Below are 21,109 nucleotides of genomic sequence, written 5' to 3' on the forward strand. Positions count from 1 at the left end.
GAAGTTACAGATTGGTGTGGTGATACTAAAGCTGTTCTAGTGCATGTGTGTTGGGGCCGTTACATCATGCCCCCATGGCTGATTTGCAAAAGGTGTGTTTAAGGACAACTTGAGGTCATGAGGTCCTCACTGCTGGGATTCTAGCATGCCTGGGCAGAGTGCACTAGTACAGTGAGTTTCTGGGGGCATCAACCAAATAGCACCAGCAGCCAAAGTGATAGTAACAGCTGCTCCCACCAGTACCCTGTACCTGAGCCCTCGGCAGCAGCAGGAAGCAGCACCAGCTTTGGGCGCTGGGACAGGAGCATGGGCTGGATGGAAAGCCCTGGACGCCATTTAATAGAAGAGAGCTGTTGAGACACTCTAAGGACTGAGGAAAAAGACAATAAGAGACAGATAAGGAATAAGAGAGGAAGACTTTTAAGTAGAAATTGCTTATACATACAATCGGTAGGGTTTTTTTTGTTTGTTTCCTGATATGTAGGATTTTATGAATCTCTCTTGTTCTTTCTCTCTCTCTCCTCTTTGCCTCTCTCCCCCCTCCTCTTTGTCTCCCTCTCCCCTATGTTTCTTTTTTTGCCCCAGGAAGTTAAGAGATTTGATATACTAAGAAAACCTTTCCTGAGTATGTAATCTGTAGTTTCAAGTTAATATTCAAATATGTAGGTTCAAAACCTATTCAGATTTAACAGTCTGACTCTACTTTTTTACAACTCCAAATCAGTTCAAAATCCATGGAATTCTATGCGATAGTTTTCTTTAAGTCATACCCTCAATGGTCCTCCACCCTGGCTAAGTATCAAAATCTCTGAATCACAAACAAACACCAATTCCCAGGGCCCCCGTGGACGGATAAAATCAGAATCAGGTGGTGGGACCCAAGCATCAAAACGTGTTAAGAGCTTCCCAGGTGCTTCTAATGAACAGCCAAGGTCATGAGATTCCTTGCTCCAACAGGAGTAGTTAGAAGCTTTCTAGAACAATTCTAGTTTCAATATGCATATGAATTACCCGGGGATCTTGTTAAAATGCAGATCCTGATTTAAAACGTCTGGGATGGGGACTGAGCTGAATTTCTAACAACCTCCCTGGTGATGCTGATGCTGCAAACCACCTTTGAGTACAGAAAGGATCTAGGATAATTAGGTCCAGAATAGAGTGGGCAGAGATAAGCAACTAACAAAGTAATAAACTTTTTAAATAAAAAAGGGCAAAACAGAAAGTGTGTATAGCCTCATTTTATATGACCAAAACTTGTAACTTGGTCACAGATTCTAAAGAATCTAGATATTCTTTAAAGTCAAGGAAATACTGAAATTGGTAGCACGGACCTTTCTATATTGCCTCTTACCTCCCAGGTTTGCCATGTGTGTCATATTTGTGACACCCCTTAAGACCAAGCCTTAGGGAGCACAGTTGGGATGTTTGGATTGAAAGATCAGGGGAGCCAAGGTAATAGGTAAGAAGATGAGCATGAACTCTGAAGGGAGATATAAGAATCAGAAAAAGGGAAATGAACATTTTTGTCCGAAGGCAGGAGGCAGAGAGCTGGAGTAAATGCAGTGCCTAGAATTCCAACTAAGACCCTCAACAAATGCTGGGGTGGTTTTTTTCTGTTGCGCCAGCACACTGTGTGGGGAGAGTCAAATGTAACACATTGCTTTAGGCCATCTCCAACCTATCCATTGGTGGCAGGTCTGAAACTTTTCCAGGTCTGCTTGGTGAAGGATTTGATGGTACATTCTTAGTGGTGGGTGTTATGAGAAGGTACTGTGGTGGTGGGAGCCCAGGATCTCTTGTACTTAAGCCCTCTCTCCTGGGAGTGGGCAATGAGAGTGTATGCAAAATGCCAGGCTGAGGCCAAGTGGGCTGGGCATAGTTAAGACTGGTGGAAGGCACGGTGGTGTGTATGGAAAGTGGACGGGAAGGGCAGAGAGCTAGAGACAGAAGGCAGCAAGTTCACGATTTGGGAAGGCCAGGCTGAACACCAGGGCTAGTTTTTGTTTGTTTTTAACTGTGGTAAAAATACACATAACACAAAACTTACCATCTTAACCATTTTTAGTGTACAGCTCAGTGGCACTAAGTACATTCACACTGTGTTACCATCACCACCATCCATCCACACAACTCTTTTCATCTTGCAAAACTAAAACCCTGGAAACCCCAGTCTACTTTCTGTCTCTATGAATTTTAATACGGTGTCATATTCCAAGAAATCATTGCTAAATTCAATGTCATGAAGCTTTTCTGTCTCTGTGAATTACATGTACCTGTAAGTGGAATCATACCTTGTCCTTTCGTGACTGGCTTATTTCGACTACCATAATGTCCTCATGGTTCATCTATGTTGTTATAGCATGTGTCAGAATTTCCTCCCTTTTAAAGACTGAATAATATCACTTTGTATGTATACACCATGTTTTGCTTACCCATTCATGTGCTGATGAACACTTGGGTTGCTTCCACCTTTTGGTTATTATGAATAATGCTGCTATAAGTGTATATGTACAAATACCTCTTTGGGTCCCCGCTTTTAACTCTTTTGGATATATACATAGAAGTGGGATTGTTGGGTAACACGGTAATTCTACTTTTAATTTTTTGAGGAACCACCATACTGTTTCCCATAGGTGCTGCACCATTTTACATTCCTACCAACAGGGCACAAGGGTTCCAATTTCTCCACATTCTTGCCAACAATTATTTTGTTTTGTTTTGTTTTGTTTTTTAATTTATTTATTTATTTACTTTGGGCAGTGTTGGGTCTTCGTTTCTGTGCAAGGGCTTTCTCTAGTTGTGGCAAGCGGGGGCCACTCTTCATCGCGGTGCGCGGGCCTCTCACTATCGCAGCCTCGTTTGTTGCGGAGCACAGGCTCCAGACGCGCAGGCTCAGTAATCGTGGCTCATGGGCCCAGTTGCTCCGCGGCACGTGGGATCTTCCCAGACCAGGGCTCGAACCCGTGTCCCCTGCATTGGCAGGCAGATTCTCAACCACTGCGCCACCAGGGAAGCCCTATTTTCTGTTTTTTGATAGTGCCATCCTAATAGGTGTGAGGTGCTTGGCAACTGTGGTTTTGATTAGTGATGTTGAACATCTTTTCATGTGCTTACTGGCCATTTGTAATATCTTCTTTAGAGAAACAGCTATTTAAGTCCTTGGCTCATTTTTTTTTTATAAATTTATTTATTTTTGGCTGCATTGGGTCTTCGTTGCTGCTCGCGGTCTTTCTCTAGTTGCGGCGAGCGGGGGCTACTCTTCATTGTGGTGCGCGGGCTTCTCATTGCAGTGGCTTCTTTTGTTGTGGAGCACGGGCTCTAGGCGCACGGCCTTCAGTAGTTGTAGCACATGGGCTCAGTAGTTGTGGCTCGCAGGCTCTAGAGCGCAGGCTCAGTAGTTGTGGTGCACGGGCTTAGTTGCTCTGCGGCATGTGGGATCTTCCTGGACCAGGGCTCAAACCCGTGTCCCCTGCATTGGCAGGCGGGCTCTTAACCACTGCGCCACTAGGGAAGTCCCCTTGGCTCATTTTTTAATCGATGTTTTTGTTGTTGAGCTGTAGTTCTTCATATATTCTGGCCATTAACCTCTTATCAAATATATGATTTGCATATATTTTCTCCTGTGGGTTCCCTTTTCACTCTGCTGATTGTCTTTTGATGTACAAAAGTTTTACATTTTAATGTATTCCAATTTATCTTTTTGTTGTTGCTGCCTGTGCTTTTGGTGTCATATTCCAAGAAATCATTGCTAAATCCAATGTCATGAAGCTTTTTCCCTTATGTTTTCCTCTAAGAATTTTACAGTTTTAGGTCTTACATTTGGGTTTTTATCCATTTTGAATTAATTTTTCTATGTGGTATAAAGTTAGGGTCCAACTTAATTCTTTTCAAAAATTAATTAATATATATATATATTTTTGGCTGCATTGGGTCTTCGTTGCTGCGTGCCGGCTTTCTCTGGTTGCGGTGAGCAGGGGCTACTCTTTGTTGTGCTGTGCCAGCTTCTCATTGTGGTGGCTTCTCTTGCTGCAGAGCACGGGCTCTAGGGCAGAGGCTCAGTAGTTGTGGCTCATGAGCTTAGTTGCTCCGCGGCACATGGGATCTTCCCGGACCAGAGCTCGAGCCCGTGTCCCCTGCATTGGCAGGCGGATTCTCAACCACTGCACCACCAGGGAAGTCCTCAACTTAATTCTTTTGCATGTGGAAATTCAGTTTTCCCAACATAATTTGTTGGAAAGACTGTCCTTGCCTCATTGGATGGTCTTGGCACCCTCTGCAAAAATCATTTGAGAATGTATGCAGAGGTTTATTTCTGGGCTCCACAGGGGCTAGTTTTTGAATTTATGTGATCAGGTGATGACTGTGGCAAGAGATGAGCCAGATGAGCCAGGTTTCTTGCTTGGATGACCAGCTCAGGTGAACGGTGTGTGGGGTGGGGCTTTGTAGCACTGATAGCGGGAGTTTGCAGCTCTCTTGAAGGCAGCTCAGACCTCATCTCAATTGTGACAGGTTGGATGGGTTGTGGTAATGCAGAATGGTGCTGAGAGGTATTATAAGTGGAAGCCCTAAATGCTGTGGCAGGAGGTGATCTATGCAGAGGTATGGGCAGAATTATTAAAAGGGAACTTACACACAAGAGGGTCTGTGACACAGGGGCTACACCTTGTTTCACATGATTTGTTTGGCTTTTGCTGGGTAGTACGTGACTAGATTTATTCACGGAGGGCTTTGAAAAGGGTCTCAAAAACTAGGATGCAAATTTATATGCTGGGGTTGGGTAGACTATGGTGGTCGAATGGCAGTGGCCAGCTGAAGCCAAGAGATTTAAGTAGGAGATACCACATCTGAGACAAATGGGCATCCATCCTAAGTTGTGGGCATCTAAAGAGCAAGGGCTGAGTCTTATTCATTCCAGCCTTGTGTCTGGCAATTTCTGGCACACAGTGGATGGAGGCTTAATGTATGTTTGAACTGAATTGAATGTAAGTCAAGAAAACAGCAATAATTTGAAATAAGAAAACTTAACTCTTCATAGTTAGGAAAATTTCTTATGGCTAATTTAAAATATGTATATTATAGGAAGAGTGCATTTCTCCTCCCTTAAAAAAAGATAGACTTGATCACCATCCTTTCTTAAAAAAAAAACTATTAATTGCCACTTATTAAGCACCAGTTATCTCCAGGCATCATGTCTTGCACTTGATGTGCATTACATTTAGTCCTTACAACAATCTTCAGGTAAGCAATATCATCTCCAATTACTGAGGCTCAGAGATGTTACGTGTCTTGTTTCAGGTTACACAACCAGCAGGAGCGAAGCTAGGATTTATATCCAAGTGGGCCCCATGTTTCTTCTCTGAGAACCCTTTTTACCTGTTTCTACCTGGGAGCTATCATTCTCATCTTCTAGCATGCTCTTCTTCTAGGGTTAATAAACACATTTTCTTCAGCGTCTAATCATGGCCCTTATAACAAACCATTACTAATCGTTTATCTGTCTCTGGCCTTTCCCCAAGTTCTCCACGTTCTTTGAGTTTGGCATCAATCCAGCATTTAAACACTATTGAGTGGGGGAAAAAATTACAAGTTTTGACTTCAACAAAAGAACTGAATCATCTCCCTTTCCATTTTACATTGGCATAGAAACTATTTTGCACTGATTCACATATTCACAAAAAGTCAACATTTTAAAAAGTGAACAAATAAAAGGAACAATAACCACCAGGAATCCTGGTGACAGCTGGGTGGTGAGATGTGGTTTTGTGTACTTAACACAGACAATTGTATGAAAAGGATAGCAGCCAAAAGCACTGAGCACCTGGACCAAGCATTTCTAGGTGCAAGAGCCCAGGCCCTGGCATTGTACACTCTGAGGTGAAGAGAGACAACAGGGTTCAGGAGGCAAAGCTGGAGAAATACCGTGACATGGCTTTTAAGTCTCCCTGTGGTTTAGAGCAGTGCAGCTCAAGGGGTGGGTTGAGACTGGGTGCTGGTCTGGGAACTGTTTCATTCCCAGTCTGTGACAGGGTGAGCAGAGAGACCGAGTAAGTTTATAACTGATGAATCTAGTACAAATCTTCGGCTTGTCTGCCTTTCCTTTTTCCTGTTCAACCCTTCATTCCCAAAACCTAGACCAATGCCTGACATGTAGCTGGTAAGCACTGGCTGACAGGGCAGTAACAAGGAGAGATTGTGGGGCGAGGGCAGAGACCAGGAAACAATGCCAGAAACTAGAGTACATCTTTTTTTTTTTTTCCTACTAATTCATCTTTATTGTGTTTTACAAAAGTACTGGTCTGTGACAGGTTGGAAACGGGCAAAACAAAACAAAAAGCAACTACTGGTCCTTCACCTCGGATAGTTTGAGAAGTGCTGGTGTACAGTGCGTCAATGTAGAAGCGGTGCTTGGCAAAGTTGCTAGACCTCCTGGCCATTTATTTAGCAATCTAGTAAAGGTTTAAGTGTAGTAGGGTTCCTAGAATAAGTCACTGGTTGTAACTTTGGAAATTCATTCTGTTTGCAGTCCCCGGTATTCTAACCACATACAAGTCCCAGTGCATACCCTGCGGATTCCACCCATCACTAAGGCAGATGCTTACAGGTAAGCTGCCACAGGCTTACAGGTAAATGCTGAGCAGATGACTCAGCAAGTGACAAAAGGACAAAATAGAGTCCACTCCACATTGCTCTAGTCTCGGTAGATGTGGGGTATGCTTTACCCAGCACTTACAAAACGTTCAGGTAATTCCCACTCCTGTTGTTTCTCGCCATGTGGAGGGACAGCAACTGGTCTCTTCAGTCCTGTCTTCCTCATTCCTGGGAGAGGTGAAGTGACTTAGCTAAAAAGTGAATTTGGGAAATGAATTAGGCATGTTTAACCTAGTCCTTTTTCACTCTCTCTTGGAAGCCAGCTACTCTGTAAAAGGCTCTACAGGGGCAGACCCCCCATGGGTAGAGTCTCGTGGCTGTCCAGCTGTGGGTCTTGATTCTGGGGTTCAGTACTGGGGGGCAACTGTTTCCATGCAGCCTGAGCCATTCTCTCCTGTACCAGCTTCATCAGTAATTAAGCTCATGTTTTAATCTTCATCTGTTGGCAACTCAGTCTCTCAGTTGGTTTAAAATGTGGGCAGGGAACACAGGAATAATACTTTGGGGGGCTTCTCAAACCTCACCAGATGGTGGTGACTGCATATCATGGTATTGTCTCATAGGCTATTCTGGCCTGTATTCTTTACTTGCCCTCCATTTATTTCCTTGCAGAGGGTCAGCAGATCTTAATCACTTGGTAACTCTATTATATTGATACCTAATCTGTTCTCTTGTGCAAAGTAGGAGCTTAAACCTTCCTCTGTCACACTGGGGAATGAGGACGATCTTCTGGCTTGGCCAGTATCCCCTTCTGCCTGCACCTCTCTGGGCATGTTTTTCCTAAAGCTGCACCCCATCTTTCCAGGTTTATGAACATCAATAAATTCATACTTTGTGACATGTCATGATGGAAAACAAACACAAGGGCTCTGGAATCAAAAGTAAGAATCAGATAAAGGCAAGTCTTTGCTCTTCTAAAAAGTATCAAAGGGGCTTCCCTGGTGGCGCAGTGGTTAAGAATCCGCCTGCCAATGGGGGACACGGGTTCGAGCCCTGGTCTGGGAAGATCCCACATGCCGCAGAGCAACTAAGCCCGTATGCCATAACTACTGAGCCTGTGCTCTAGAGCCCGTGAGCCACAGCTACTGAGCTTGCGTGCCACAACTACTGAAGCCTGCATGCCTAGAGCCCGTGCTCCACAACAAGAGAAGCCACCGCAGTGAGAAGCCCGTGTCCGCAACGAAGAGTAGCTCCCGCTCGCCGCAACCAGAGAAAGCCCACGCGCAGCAATGAAGACCCAACACAGCCAAAGATAAAAAAATAAAATAAAATAAAAATAAAAAGTACCAAAAAAAAGTATCAAGAACAAAATGTCTTAATGGCTATTACTGTGATATAATTCAGGTAAACAGAAAAAGAGCTCATGGCCTCTGCAGCCTTCCTATTCCCAAGGCTCAGTGAAGTCCCTTTCTTTGGTTCTCCCTGAGCCAAGCTAGGAGGCATTTAAGCTTACAGTCTAGTTCTCTGAGGTTCAGTTTCAAGTCACTCTTGCTACAAACTTCTCTGACCTCGCATTTTTCTTTGGGTCACTGGAACAGTGTTTGGCTATTCTGCCTGTGAACACTGCCTACTTTCTCTAGGCCAGTGTGCCAGACGCTTCTGCTGGTAGCCCTTCCTAATGGTGACTGTTTGTATGTGTCTGGCTGAGCTTTAGAGGAATGACTGACCCTAGATTCCATTGTCATCATATTGACATGGTACGCTTCCTCAAATGGACCTTGTCTATGCCAATAACTTTGTCTGTAACTCCCCCCCATAAGGTATTTTATTTGCCATATTATTTTATATTATAGATTAAGTCCTTAAAGATAATGCCCACCCTGATGTAGTTAAGACCTTTGTCAGTCAAGGTTTTCTATTTTTATCATTCAACTATCCTTTTACATTAAACATCTTTTAATGTAAAGAATGCATTAATATATAAAAATATAGGCTCCAGGTTTAGGAAGCCACTCTCTTTGGAAAGTTACTGACACTTCATAACAAACTATTAATAAATACCCCAAGGCAGGATGAATCAAGAGTAACTTACATTCATATATAAACATAACTATAGTATAGATAAAGTTGCATAACGAGAATAAAATTTAATGTAAACGTGCCAAAGAGAAGAAAGCACGAGATTTATACAGCTTACATGAAGTCAGAAAATGTTCAAATGAGTAATAAGCAAAGCTTCATTAACTTGGCAGTCTTGGGGACTTAGAAAGTGAGGTGGCTCAAGCCAAATTCCTTGGGTGTTACAGTTCCTGCTGTCCCAGGCCAGGCAACTGGCAATGGAACTGCAGTAGGGGTAAGCACTGCATGTGTTGTACATCGTTTTCATTGTAGGTAAAACCCAGCAAACAGGGAATTCTTTATTCTTGAGAGTTTCCCTGTGCCCATGATCAGCTTCTGCATGCACTTGGAGGAGAGACAACCCTATTAAAATGTCTTTTAAAAAGCTAAAGCTAAATGACTAAACATTAAAGCTTTGAGGAATGGGGGGAAGAAACCTACAAGGAAGGCGTCAGCTTGCTTATCCAGGGAATGAGCAGAATTTAATTCTCATTCCAGCACGGGGCTGCTAGGCACCCAGCTCCTTTCACTCTGGGTAGAAAACAAATCCCCAAGTTGCTACCGAGCCAAATTTTAAAGGCCAGTCAGGAAATGAGCAGCACTCCCGAATGGGAAAGGCTGGATCCGTGTTTTTTCTAAAGTAAACAAAAGATCTGCAAAAGTATTTCCTTGCGCTATTTGGCAAGAGAAAGAAGCACCTGGAGAGTGAGTTAGGAAGAGAAAGCCTATAAGACAAGGGAGTAAAACAAGGATGGTTATAATGAAGCTTTGTCTTTGTCTCACTAATCTCCAGAGCCCAAGTATTCTATTACGAAACAAAGCAGCAAATGAAGAAATGCTCAGAAAGACTGGTTGATTAAGAATACATTCATGGAGGGGATAAACAGAGTAAATGCTTTTCTGGATCCTGAATTTCATCTTTCATTTGGATTTTTAAAAAAACCTTGAAAAATATCTTCCAGAGAGTCAAAGTGGAATATATACATTAAAATAAATGAGGGCTGTGAAGGAAGACGTATGAGCAAGGAGAAAAGCTATTATCCTTAGAGGCAGAAATTTCCTTGCTTCAATGCGGCATGTGACACTGGCAATTTCAGCCATTCTCTTTCAGTGCAAGTTCCCAATGCTGCTTAAGGGGACGCCATTCCAGCTCACCTGAGGGAGTGCAGCGTAACTAAAAATGTATGGAGAGCTATAACGTCTGTTCAGCAGGACAGCCTCAGGAGAAAGACGTTACTCTCAAAAGGCAGGAGGTGAGAGAAATGAGGCAGCAGTTGCATAGTGTTCCTTGTGTTAAGTACACAGCATTTAAAAAAAAACCCAAAACCAACAACAAACTAATGCAAGAGACTCAACAGCATCTCATCATTAATTTTAGGAAGTTACACAGTTTTAGAGCTTTTTCTCAATGAGAAAGGCTTAAAGACTTGAAGGGTGACTGCCCTTCCCCGAAGTTTTCTGAAACAACCAACAATTGATATATAAAGATTAAGTAAGAAAAAAACGAATTTCTTTTTCTGCAATGAACTAGGAAGTGTCACATAAAGGAGCAATGGGTTGAAAACACTGCCAAAGAATTTGTGTAAGGATAACAAAACTCATAGTTTTCCTGGACTAAACCCCACCAGCCCAAGTAGGAGAGATGTTGGGGGCATTTTAGGAGGCAATGAACAGCTCACTTAATTTAGTAGTTAACACCTGATAGAAAAGCATATATTTTCTGGAGTCCAGGCTCTACTTAGTGCCTACCTGCTGGAGAAAATCAAAGATAAAGACATAAATCACTGGGATGCCAAGGACACAGCTAACTAAACGCCATTTGTGACTACTTGAAAGTCCATGTGCTCCTAAATATTATTTTTTTCTCCTTATGTAATGTTAACATGTATTTATCCATTCACCTGCCTCTAGCTGTTCCTGACTAAAGGTTAAGTGGCTGTGAAACCACATGCACCGTAGAATCCAAAGCAGCTGTTTTAAACTCTTGGACAGTGGTGGTGCCTTGTAGCTTGCTTTTGATGAGCTCCGGGAGCAGCTGAGCGTGAGCTGTCTTTGACCATCTGGAGGTTTTAATGTGCTCCATGCAGATCATGCCAACCTGGCTTGCCAGAGCTGGGGTCATTGTGCCCTGAGACACTTCAGGACGGTGCTCAAGGGAGCTGTGCTCTACCGCCACCTGGGCCCCTCCGGCAGGTGAACTCGCATTTTCAATTTAATGCTGTTTTTCTTACCCTCTGTAGGGACTCACACGCAGAACTATTATTACTTGCTTGTTACTGCATGTTGCTGACTCATACGCAGAGGAAAAAGTAATTTTGTCTTAACACCTCTTCCCTGTCATTTAAGGCATATGTTAATGAAAGACAGATTTTGGCATCCACTCTCCTCTGCAGCTTTGAGGCCACAGTATATATTCATTATAAATGAAGATGCAACTGTTATTTTACTTCTATTTATATTTATAACTACACCAAAGCCAACCTGCAGGTAACTTTGTGCCTCTCAAATCCCAAGCCATATTCCAAGAAATGCTCAACATGTCATGCTTGAATTGGCATTACTGTACATACAATGTTTTAAACAAAGATGTTTTCACTCATTTTATTATTGACACTCCCTGATCACATATTTTAGATTATGCTGGAGCTGATCCCTTTGAGGGTTCCCCCTACCCCCTTGAAGTACAGACTGATTTATTTTCTTTAAGTGAGGAGTATGCAAGTGATAGGTGCTCTGTGTGCTCGCAGGGGAGCCAAGTGGAAGGCTGAAGCCCGAGGGGGGTGGGGCGAGAGCAGAAGTAAACATATGCAGAATGCTGAAAAGAGCTGACTGCAAGCTTTTGCTTTGTCATTCCTCTCCGTTCCTTTCCTTCTCTTCCTTCCCAGTTTGTAACTGTGGATAAGTATACCTACTTTTTTCATAGAATCACTGGATCTAGAATGAGCTGTCTCCTTGAAGATCGTCTGATCCAAACTTCCACCCATTGCTATAATTCTCCGCTTGATTCAGGAGCTCTTTTTCTTCTCCAGCAGCTTTCCCGAACAGCATTTGAGTCTGTCAATTAAAAGTGTACTGATGAGACTAGAGGTTTTGGAATCAGACACTTCTGGGCCCAAACTGTGTTTCTGCCACTGACTCGCGGTGATATCCTAGGCAAATTACCCAATACTTCAGAGCTCCAGTCTTATCTGTTAAATGGTTACAATAAAAACTAATTCATAGGAGTTTGAGGATTAAATGAAGGAATAATGTGGTATATAAAAGTGTAGTATATAAAAGACTTAGCACTCAGAGGTAAATTAAGAGCAGCTAAGCAGTTCAACAGGAACTAGGACCCATGCTTCCTGTCTGACTTGCAGGCAATATTTTTCCATGCATTTTACTGTCTTTCTCACAAGGTCTCATAAAACCACTGAAAAAGTTTCTGTTGCTGGAGTACTCTATATGCTGCCTTGTAGACTGTAAATGCTGTTATTAATAACAATACCTCACATATATTCAGTGCTTTAGATTTTACAATGCACTTTTCACAAGGAGGGGAGGTGAATACCCACACCAACATGTCTACTGATGACTAACAGAGGCAGAAAGCAGAAGGAGCAGAGGCTCAGAAAAAGGCCTATTAATGATGCAAATGTGAAGTTATCTGCACTTGTGAGGAGCATAACAAACATTAAAACCAATTAGAAGTAATAATGCGTGATATATTCTGGCTTCAGAAATTGGCTTTGATGAGTTGGAAAACCAGAGGAATACAGCATAGGAGTCTGGGGGCAAGAATTTAAGTCACCTGATGTTGAACGGTTTATGTGGCCCTGATGCCCCGGAGGGCAGCTCTTCGCATATGGGTGAATAATTTTCACGTACAAATGAGTATAGCAACGATTTAGACTGCATGATGGTGGAAACCTCGATGTGTTCATAATTTAGAGACAACGCATATGGAACTGAGACAAGCAAAGCAAATAAGTTCTCAGAAGTCAACATTAACTGGGTGTTTCAATACGACAAATGTGTCATACCGAAATGCAAAACTTTTAATAATAGAAACCGTTACCTTGGCTTTCTCACAACCTTATGAAACAGTACTTCATGTGTGTGAGAATTTTTACATTTGGAAAATGTTCAAAAGTGAATTTTTATAAATGGAAAACGGAGGATGCATTTTTAATATAGCATATTTCATTGTTTCTGTATTATAAAATGAAGGAACACATCTTTTTCTGTTAGAAAGAAAATAGTCCTTTTGAAATTCAGCTCCCTCAGCAGATGAATTTTTAAATATCAAACTCTGCCTAACTAGTCCTAGCTCCATGGATGTGAGGGAAAAAATGAGAATTTCATGCAGTTATCAAATATTTTAAACTAATACCCAAGCAGATACATTTGCAACATTTCGTGATTTCTTAATATCTATAGGCAATATTCCAAATCAGGTCTTTCTCTTTTTTTTCCTCTGCCAAAAAAATCTACATTTTGTCTGGCAGCAAACTCTAAGTAGGGGGTTGATTCAGGTAGGCTAAGGGAGAGAGACTGACCAGACAAGCAGAAGACACTGATAGAAATGGCCCATTGAGCAGCCATGTGGAATAGGAGGTCTATGCTAGACAGAGCCCAAAAGAGCCCAGTTTGTGTCTCACAGTCCAAATTTGGTTGATGTATTTTTGAAGTTTCTAAAGGTTAACTACATGCTGTAATACATTATAGAAAGACACGGAGCAGAATTTTACTGTGCCAGTCAAGAAGCTGGCTTGAATCTGCTATTTAGGACAGAGAGAGACAGTACAATTTACATGTATGAGAATGTGGGAATAATTTTACCTTCTGTTGTTTTTAAAACCACCTTGGGCCATGATTTTTAAATTGAGACACAAGAAGATCTGCCGGGGTTCCCATAGCAACATTAACTTATCTAACTGCCCTTGCTGTACGTAATACTTTCGTTACTAGTTTGGCTTTTAAATATACACTTTAATTAGGAAAACAACTGAGTTAAGAGTCTCAGGCAAATTTTGACTTTTATATTTACTGCATGTTTAAACAGAAACCTTGATATTGTACTTCTGAGGACTTGTTATCAAGGCAAATGTATGCAAAAACCTTCCGTGGTTTTCCTTGCCCCGATCTCTGACCTCACTGCATTCCATTCTGTTGACGACTCCTCAATCAATCTCTCTAAATATATTTATAATACGCCATGGCTAGGATAAAACAGAAACAAACCAACTTCAGATGGCTCTAGTCCAGATACTAGAACCCAACGCACCCTCTATTCAAGGCTGTCTATAAGCTGACGCCCTCCCCATCTTTTCTCCACTATTCCGAATCATGAATATCCCCACCGAACATACCTGTCTTCTCACCATCTTCTGAGAGCATATGTTCTAGGACTAGCCTGAGACCTACCTCCTCCCAGAACCCTGATTCTTTCCCTTCCATCCCATAGCTGATCTTTCTCTCTCTTCAGAACCATTATTACTACTGCTACCACCACACGATGTCTGTGACTGGGCAGCAACCCTCCCCTCTTTTTTGACAACAGTGTCTTGATTTTCCTTTGAGGAACTTGCCTCCATTCCATATAGTCTGGTGGTGCCATCAAATAACCTGTCCTGCCCCAGTCTGTCAAAAGATGAATCCATGATCCAAATCGGACCAATCATATTCTTCCGGGAAGTTGAATTTTAAGTGAGTTCAAAAAGGAAAAATAGTTGGAACTGATCATTCTGATGGTGGTCCTTTCAAGAGATTGTCCATGTCTTCCAGATTTCTGTGGCTCATAATCAATCAAGCATATCAGCTAGCTGATAAGCTCCCTATTTGAGTACTTGCTCACATATTATCTTAGATCATGATTTAGAGGCTTGGGATGCGCACAGTTTGCTTTGCCAGCTAGAGCCTATTTATGCTCTCAGAAGACAAAGCTGGGTCTTTATTTATTGTATTATTCCATATAATTCAGCACAACGTAAGTACTCAGTATATGTTGTATAATGAATGACAGACCAGTTTTAGAAACTCCATTTTTACCAAGTACAATTTGCAAGCCAATTTATGTCTTTTTTGAGGCAAGGTGGTAAATAAATTTTTAACTGCTACGATTTAAGAATTTTCTTGCGTATGACAGTTGTCTTAAAGAAGGCTTCCAACTTGTACACCTAAGAATAGCCTGAAAATAATATTAGCATTGGTCATACTTCCCCAATTTTAGGAAAGGAAAGAGAAACTAAAATTCTGTTTCAGACATTCGTCTGTGAATTAAAGAAAAAAAAGTTTTGGGACGAACAACGACAAAACAAAAAAATATATACTTTTGTCTTGGTCTTGTGACTTTCCTTGGAAACAAGGTGAGCTGCCTCTCTGCTATCAGTTAACAATGGAGGAGAGTTCAACTGTGTTCAACTAATGTATAAATAAAGTAGATGGGTTTTTTTCACTTCTAAAAAATGGCAGGTTTCTGCTTCTCAGAATCATCTGACTTATATCGGTAATTTAACTGAATGCTTATAAAACTCAAAGAACAAACAAAATGGTTAAGATGTAATAAATCCAAACAAGCTTTAGCATATTAAGTTTTGAAAACACAGAATATTGTGCTCTCTTCCAAATCACTTACATGTGCTTAAAATGCACAAAAGAGCCCACCCATGGTACACAGCAGGGTATACAAATTCTCTTCTTCTGACTGTCTTTTCAAAAATGAAAGATTTACAGAAGACTTTGAATAGTGTAATCCTCTGGTTTGTACCTTAACATGATACATAGTTCAGCCATGAGAAAAGAGTGAAAATACCAATTTGGAACTTTTTTAAGTGAAGGGTAATGGTTTCTGGAATTTTCCTTGAACCCACACTCGGTGCATTTTCACTTTTTTTTTCCTATTAACTTGTAAGCGACGATCGACCAGATTTTGCTTCTCATTTAACCCAGCCTTGCAGAACATATCGTGGACTTCCCCTGTGAGACAAGAATGGCAGTCAAATGTATGATATGTGACTTGGGGGGAGGGGCAGTCAGGAACAATGGAACATTAATGGAATGAATGACAATCTGAATTTTCATTTATACCAAGAAACATTCTCTAGTACAAATTGGTGAAGGAAACCCGTGACACCAAGTGGGTTTCTTCTATTTCACACAAACACACCAAGTATAAACAGTTGAACACAGCAGGTGTAACAGATTACAACACTATCGGTTGCAGCTTTCAATATTTTGAAAGGTGCCCAGATCTGAGTTTTTGTTGGTTTGCAGAGACCCCAAATGGCACATTGTAAAAGTACTCACATAAGTTTGGGGAAAGTCCGTCAATGCAGGATTCATTTTAAATGCTTTTTTAAAATGAGAAATTGACAAGAGATAAGTAATTTTCTATGGACTCTTAAAATCACATTCCTTCTTTTGGCTGTGGCATGTCATCAATTTTTTCATATCTGGGCTAACAGTACCTCCGAAATGGAAACTTCGTTAGGGTATGAGGATGAAACAAGTGATTCTTTAAATTGGAAAAAGATTAAAAGGCAAAAAGGCCATTTTCAAGCTTTTACATAGAACAGTTATAATCACTAAAGTGTAAAGACATCTAATGTTTATTCAATTCCTGAAGCCTCATTTTTAGAGCTTTTGAGTTTCTCCCTGCAAATAATACCCAAGGAAAGTTTTTACGGCTAATTATTTCCTCTTATAGATAAGCATACCTTTTGTAAAGAAATATGCTCTGGTACCATCTCCTCGAACATAAAAGTTTTCAGATAAACAATGCCCTAAAAAAAAAAAAAGTGTGACAAGAGAAACTTAGTATTCCTTAAGAAAACCACCACCAACAACAACAACAAAATTGACATGAAATGTTAACACAGCATTCTTTGAAACACAAGAAAATAACTCCAAACTGAATATACCATTACCCCTTTTAAAACGAAGCTGAGTCTTATCATATCTTCCATAGTCCCGAAATAACAGCATCCCCCCAGGTTTCAGTAACTTGGACAGTCGGTTTACAACACCTTGCATCCTTTGAAAACAAAGCAAGAGACTCTGTGGAAGTCTTGTTTTATACGTCACATTTAACCTCCTTAATGATAAAATAAGCACAGCTCAATAAGGCCAAAGAAATGTAAGCCACAAATATAAGGGGAACAAAACCAAAAATATTGTGTATAGAAAGAAAAAAGGACACCAACTTGCTAAATAATCAGATTCAAAAAGCCTAGACTATCAAGAAATCACCCAAATGACCAGAGCGGTAACTTCACAGAGCTTGATGTGTGATGTCAAAGCTGAACTGCAAAACCACATAGACATTCCTGATATTTACAGCAAATTAAGGTAGTTCCAAGGCAGAAAAAAATGAAGTCGTTTCATTTTCCTTGCAAGATAAAAAATATGCCAGAACTGTCCCAATGAGACATACCTACTAAACGGGGATCACCTTTCCTCCAAAACTAGCTGCTTTTCCTCCTGACTTCTTTATTTAGTTCAAAGGTACTAAATTCACCAAAGTGTAACACCTCAGAGAAATCTTTGACTCCTTTTATCTTTCTCTTCTTCCACTATCCTCAGCACAACCATTTGGTCATCAAATTGTTATGTCTTTTTTTTTTTTTTTTTGTTATGTCTTTTTTTAAAAACTACATATTTGATAGTTTCTCTCTCTCGTTTCCCATTGGTACTCCCTTAGTATACAAACTCCAACATCCTCAGGCTGGAAACAGAATTGCTTCCTAACAGGTGTTATTATTCTCCCTCCCAATCCTTCCTGCATATTATTGATGAATTAGTATGCTTAAAATGATGGTTTTGTCAAATCATCCCTTTGCTCAAATTTTCATGATTTTAATCCATAGGATAAAATCTTAGTTTCTTATTTGAGCCCTTAAGATCACCTGCAACTGACCTCAATCTTTCCAACATCTTTCCCACTACTCCCTAATCTGAAGCATCTTTAGCCAAACTGTTACATGCTTGGTTCTGAGCAGTCCATGCCTTTGCTCACGTGGTTTCCCCTCAAAGAATTCTCTCCTCCTTACTATTTGCCTGTTTAAATTCTATTCACACTCTAAGCCCCAGTTCAATACTGGGAAGCTTTTACTTTTTTACTTTGCCTGTTTAAATTCTATTCACACTCTAAGCCCCAGTTCAATACTGGGAAGCTTTTACTTTTTTACTTTCTTTCTTTTACTGCTTATTCTACCCACCTGGCTCCCAAACATGACCCCCTTGTGACTGTTTTTTTGTTTTTTTTTTTAATTTATTTTTGCCTGTGTTGGGTCTTCGCTGCTGCGTGCGGGCTTTCTCTAGTTGCGGCGAGCGGGGGCCATTTTTTGTTGCAGTGCGCGGGCTTCTCACTGCGGTGGCTTCTCATTGCGGAGCACAGGCTCTAGGCGCGCGGGCTTCAGTAGTTGTGGCATGCAGGCTCAGTAGTTGTGGCTCACGGGCTTAGCTGCTGCGAGGCATGTGGGAGCTTCCTAGACCAGGGATCGAACCCGTGTCCCCAGCATTGGCAGGCGGATTCTCAACCACTGTGCCACCAGGGAAGCCTGTGACTGCTTTTGATTTAATGTTTTTGGTTAAGTGTTCAAGGCCTTATATGTGATTATGGTACAGAGACGACAAAGATTTCAGATCTCATATCAACCAAGTGACTGACATTGGCTGCCAACGAAGCTCTACTGAAAAGGACTCTTAAGACTCACAGGGAATGACAATCTACAAAATCAATTATCGATGTCTGCCCTGGGCAGCGAATGGTAAATGGCAGCCTGTGTACTAAGTCCTTGCTGTCTCTGCTTTATCGAAGCTTCTTAAAGCTTCTGAGCATTCCTTATTTTAAAAATGAGGAGTTTTGATCAGATAATCTGTAAATTCCTTCCAATTAAAACACTGTTCAGGGACTTCGCTGGTGGCGCAGTGGTTAAGAATCCGCCTGCCAATGCAGGGGACACAGGTTAGCGCCCTGGTCCGGGAAGATCCCACAAGCCGTGGAGTAACTAAGCCCATGTGCCACAACTACTGAGCCCGTGTGCCACAACTACTGAAGCCCGCGCGCCTAGAGCCTGTGCTCCGAAACAAGAGAAGCCACCGCAATGAGAAGTCCACGCACCGCAACGAAGAGTAGCCCCCGCTCTCCGCAACTAGAGAAAGCTGGCACGCAGCAACGAAGACCCAATACAGCCAAAATTTTTAAAAATTAAAAAAAAATAAAAATTTAAAACACTGTTAAGTGGAATAACAGGGTGAAACAGTATGTCAGGTTATGAAAGAAGTAGGTAGTGAGAAAATGAAAGTAACCATGAAAACAAGAGAGAAATGACAGAAAAAGGTGCCATGATTAGAAAAAAAGCTCTTTAAAAAAACTGGAACATGAGTACATGAAAGAGAAAAAGAAAAGTATTTTTCCTTGTTTATTTTATTACAGGTTATTTTCACACTGCGCTTATATCCTTAGAATTTGGCAATTAAAGAAAACCATATCTAAACCGTAAAATATTCACTTTCCGGATAAATGTTTTACGTACAGAGAAAAAAAATCTCTTTCTGCAATTATTAGCAAAACAAGCATGAAACGAAAACACAAAAAACAAACAGCCAAACACTTCAAAATGTAGCCTCCTTCTGCAAATCCTCTCCTCCCAACTATCCTTTAAAGTCTGAGTTGCAGGTGAAGGCAAGAGGTGGGGAGTTGCTTCTCTTATCAGCCCATCTTGGCTCATAATGCAATTCCAGAGCCAGTTCCTGAGAAATGCAGGTGGGAGTGGCCTGCAGGTGACATGGACAAGAATGGGGAAAGCTCCTTTTCTTTTTTTATCTGACTTGGGCCAACTCTGCTATCCTCACCTATCGCTGGATGGAGGGAGAGGAGAAGGAAAAGAAGAGATTAAAAAAAAAATGAGTGTTTATTGACTATTCTATACTTAGATCTTTAGAAAACATATTATACTTTTATTTCAATAAAAAGAAGGACAGCTACCTCTTTTTTGGTAGCCTTCTATGGTTTATTCCCATTTGAGCTGGGACCCCAAGACTCAAGGTCTAGCTGAATTGCTTTTCCAAGCTGGCAATAAGCCATTTTTCTAGAATTTTCCTGGGGCTGAATCTACTACCACAGTGCTAGATGACCCTAAAGATACTGCCTTACTTTTCACTTACTATTACCCAACTTCTACTCATTCACCTCACTTTTAGATCATTTCCACGTAGGTAAGAAAGTGGCTACTGACATGATACATCTGAACTTATTTTATAATAAATAAATAGAATGAATACATGTACTATAAAAACAATCTTTCCAAGATATCTGCTTCCCCTTCTCTTTAACATTCAATTCAAATCATGACAAAAATACATTATCTAAACTAATTCAAATAGTCTTTTTGAGGTCTTATTTTGAATTTAAACATTTCCTGTTATAGATGTCAGATAGAAAATCTTGTTCACTATCCACCTACTCTATCCTTTTTACTATTCATCCTTTTAACTGTGAAACAAAATACACAGATGACATCCTTCTACCAGTACCTGAATAATGCCAACAGTATAAACAGATCAGCAGAAAGAAATAGGTTATAGAAACTGGGAGGAAGTAACTTCATGGAACTTGATATATCTCACCAGGTGCAATTATATATTTCATTCGTTATTTGGAAAGCTAACTTGCTTTTCCATAAGTAATCAAAGTGCACATCTCTGAATGAGAAGTGAAAGGACTGTAAAGGGTTCTAGTGACCTTATAACAGCAAAGAAAGGACACAATACTCGATTTCTTTGGGAAAGAGTCACACTCACCAAACAAAAAGCGGTTGATGCCAAGTCTGTATCTATTACCAGAAGATCACGAAAACCCAATTTTAAGAAACGTTATGAAGGCACAACCCCTGACACTTACCACACATGTATCTTAATACATACAAGGTGGCAAAATTTTAAGAACAGTGATCATTTTAATTGCTGGTAATATCTCTTTGTGCTTCCTCTTTGGAGAAAAGCTGTATTTACTTTTTCAAAACCTTATGTGAACAAAAATATTTAAGTCATGAATATTTAAATGAGGGCACTAAGCCAATCTTAGATTATAAAGGTCCGAGGTTAATCTGGCAAATCTTGATAACCCCTAATTCCCTAGTGGGCTTCTTTAAAACAAATATTTTAAAGCCCATCGACAGACCAGTGTGAAGCCAAACATTTACAGCCCACCTCTTCATGAACACTCAGCAAGATGCTAAATCAAAGATGTTTGTTTCTGATCACCATGTACAATTTCCCTCTTGGGAGTCTATTAGGCTGTTCTGAATTTGTAATTTCCTTGAAGCTCTGTCACTTTTAATAGGTATGTGTCTTGCCAGAAGATGCTTACTTCATTCTGACAGTGACAGAAAGCTCACTAAAGAAGTAGTGTCACCAGTTT

General features: G+C 40.9%; 1 protein-coding gene across 5 annotated transcripts in view; it reads right to left on the reverse strand.

Annotated features, from left to right (window-relative positions):
* Positions 1–7,375: 7,375 nt before the first annotated feature.
* METTL8 (methyltransferase 8, tRNA N3-cytidine) overlaps positions 7,376–21,109 on the reverse strand; it is an 84,761-nt gene continuing 71,027 nt past the window's right edge. For 4 of the 5 annotated variants that reach the window (XM_082465477.1, XM_082465475.1, XM_082465476.1 and 1 more), the window contains 3 exons: positions 16,608–16,720; positions 16,404–16,469; positions 7,376–15,663 (listed from right to left, as the gene is read on the reverse strand). In XM_082465477.1, the coding sequence (XP_082321603.1) occupies positions 15,515–15,663; positions 16,404–16,469; positions 16,608–16,720 (328 nt within the window). In that variant the 3' untranslated portion in view covers positions 7,376–15,514. The remainder of the gene's footprint in view (positions 15,664–16,403; positions 16,470–16,607; positions 16,721–21,109) is intronic. The other variant, XM_082465478.1, reaches the window with a different exon arrangement.

Source organism: Balaenoptera physalus (assembly GCF_965194825.1).
Source record: "Balaenoptera physalus genome assembly, chromosome: 6".
Lineage (NCBI taxonomy): Eukaryota > Metazoa > Chordata > Mammalia > Artiodactyla > Balaenopteridae > Balaenoptera > Balaenoptera physalus.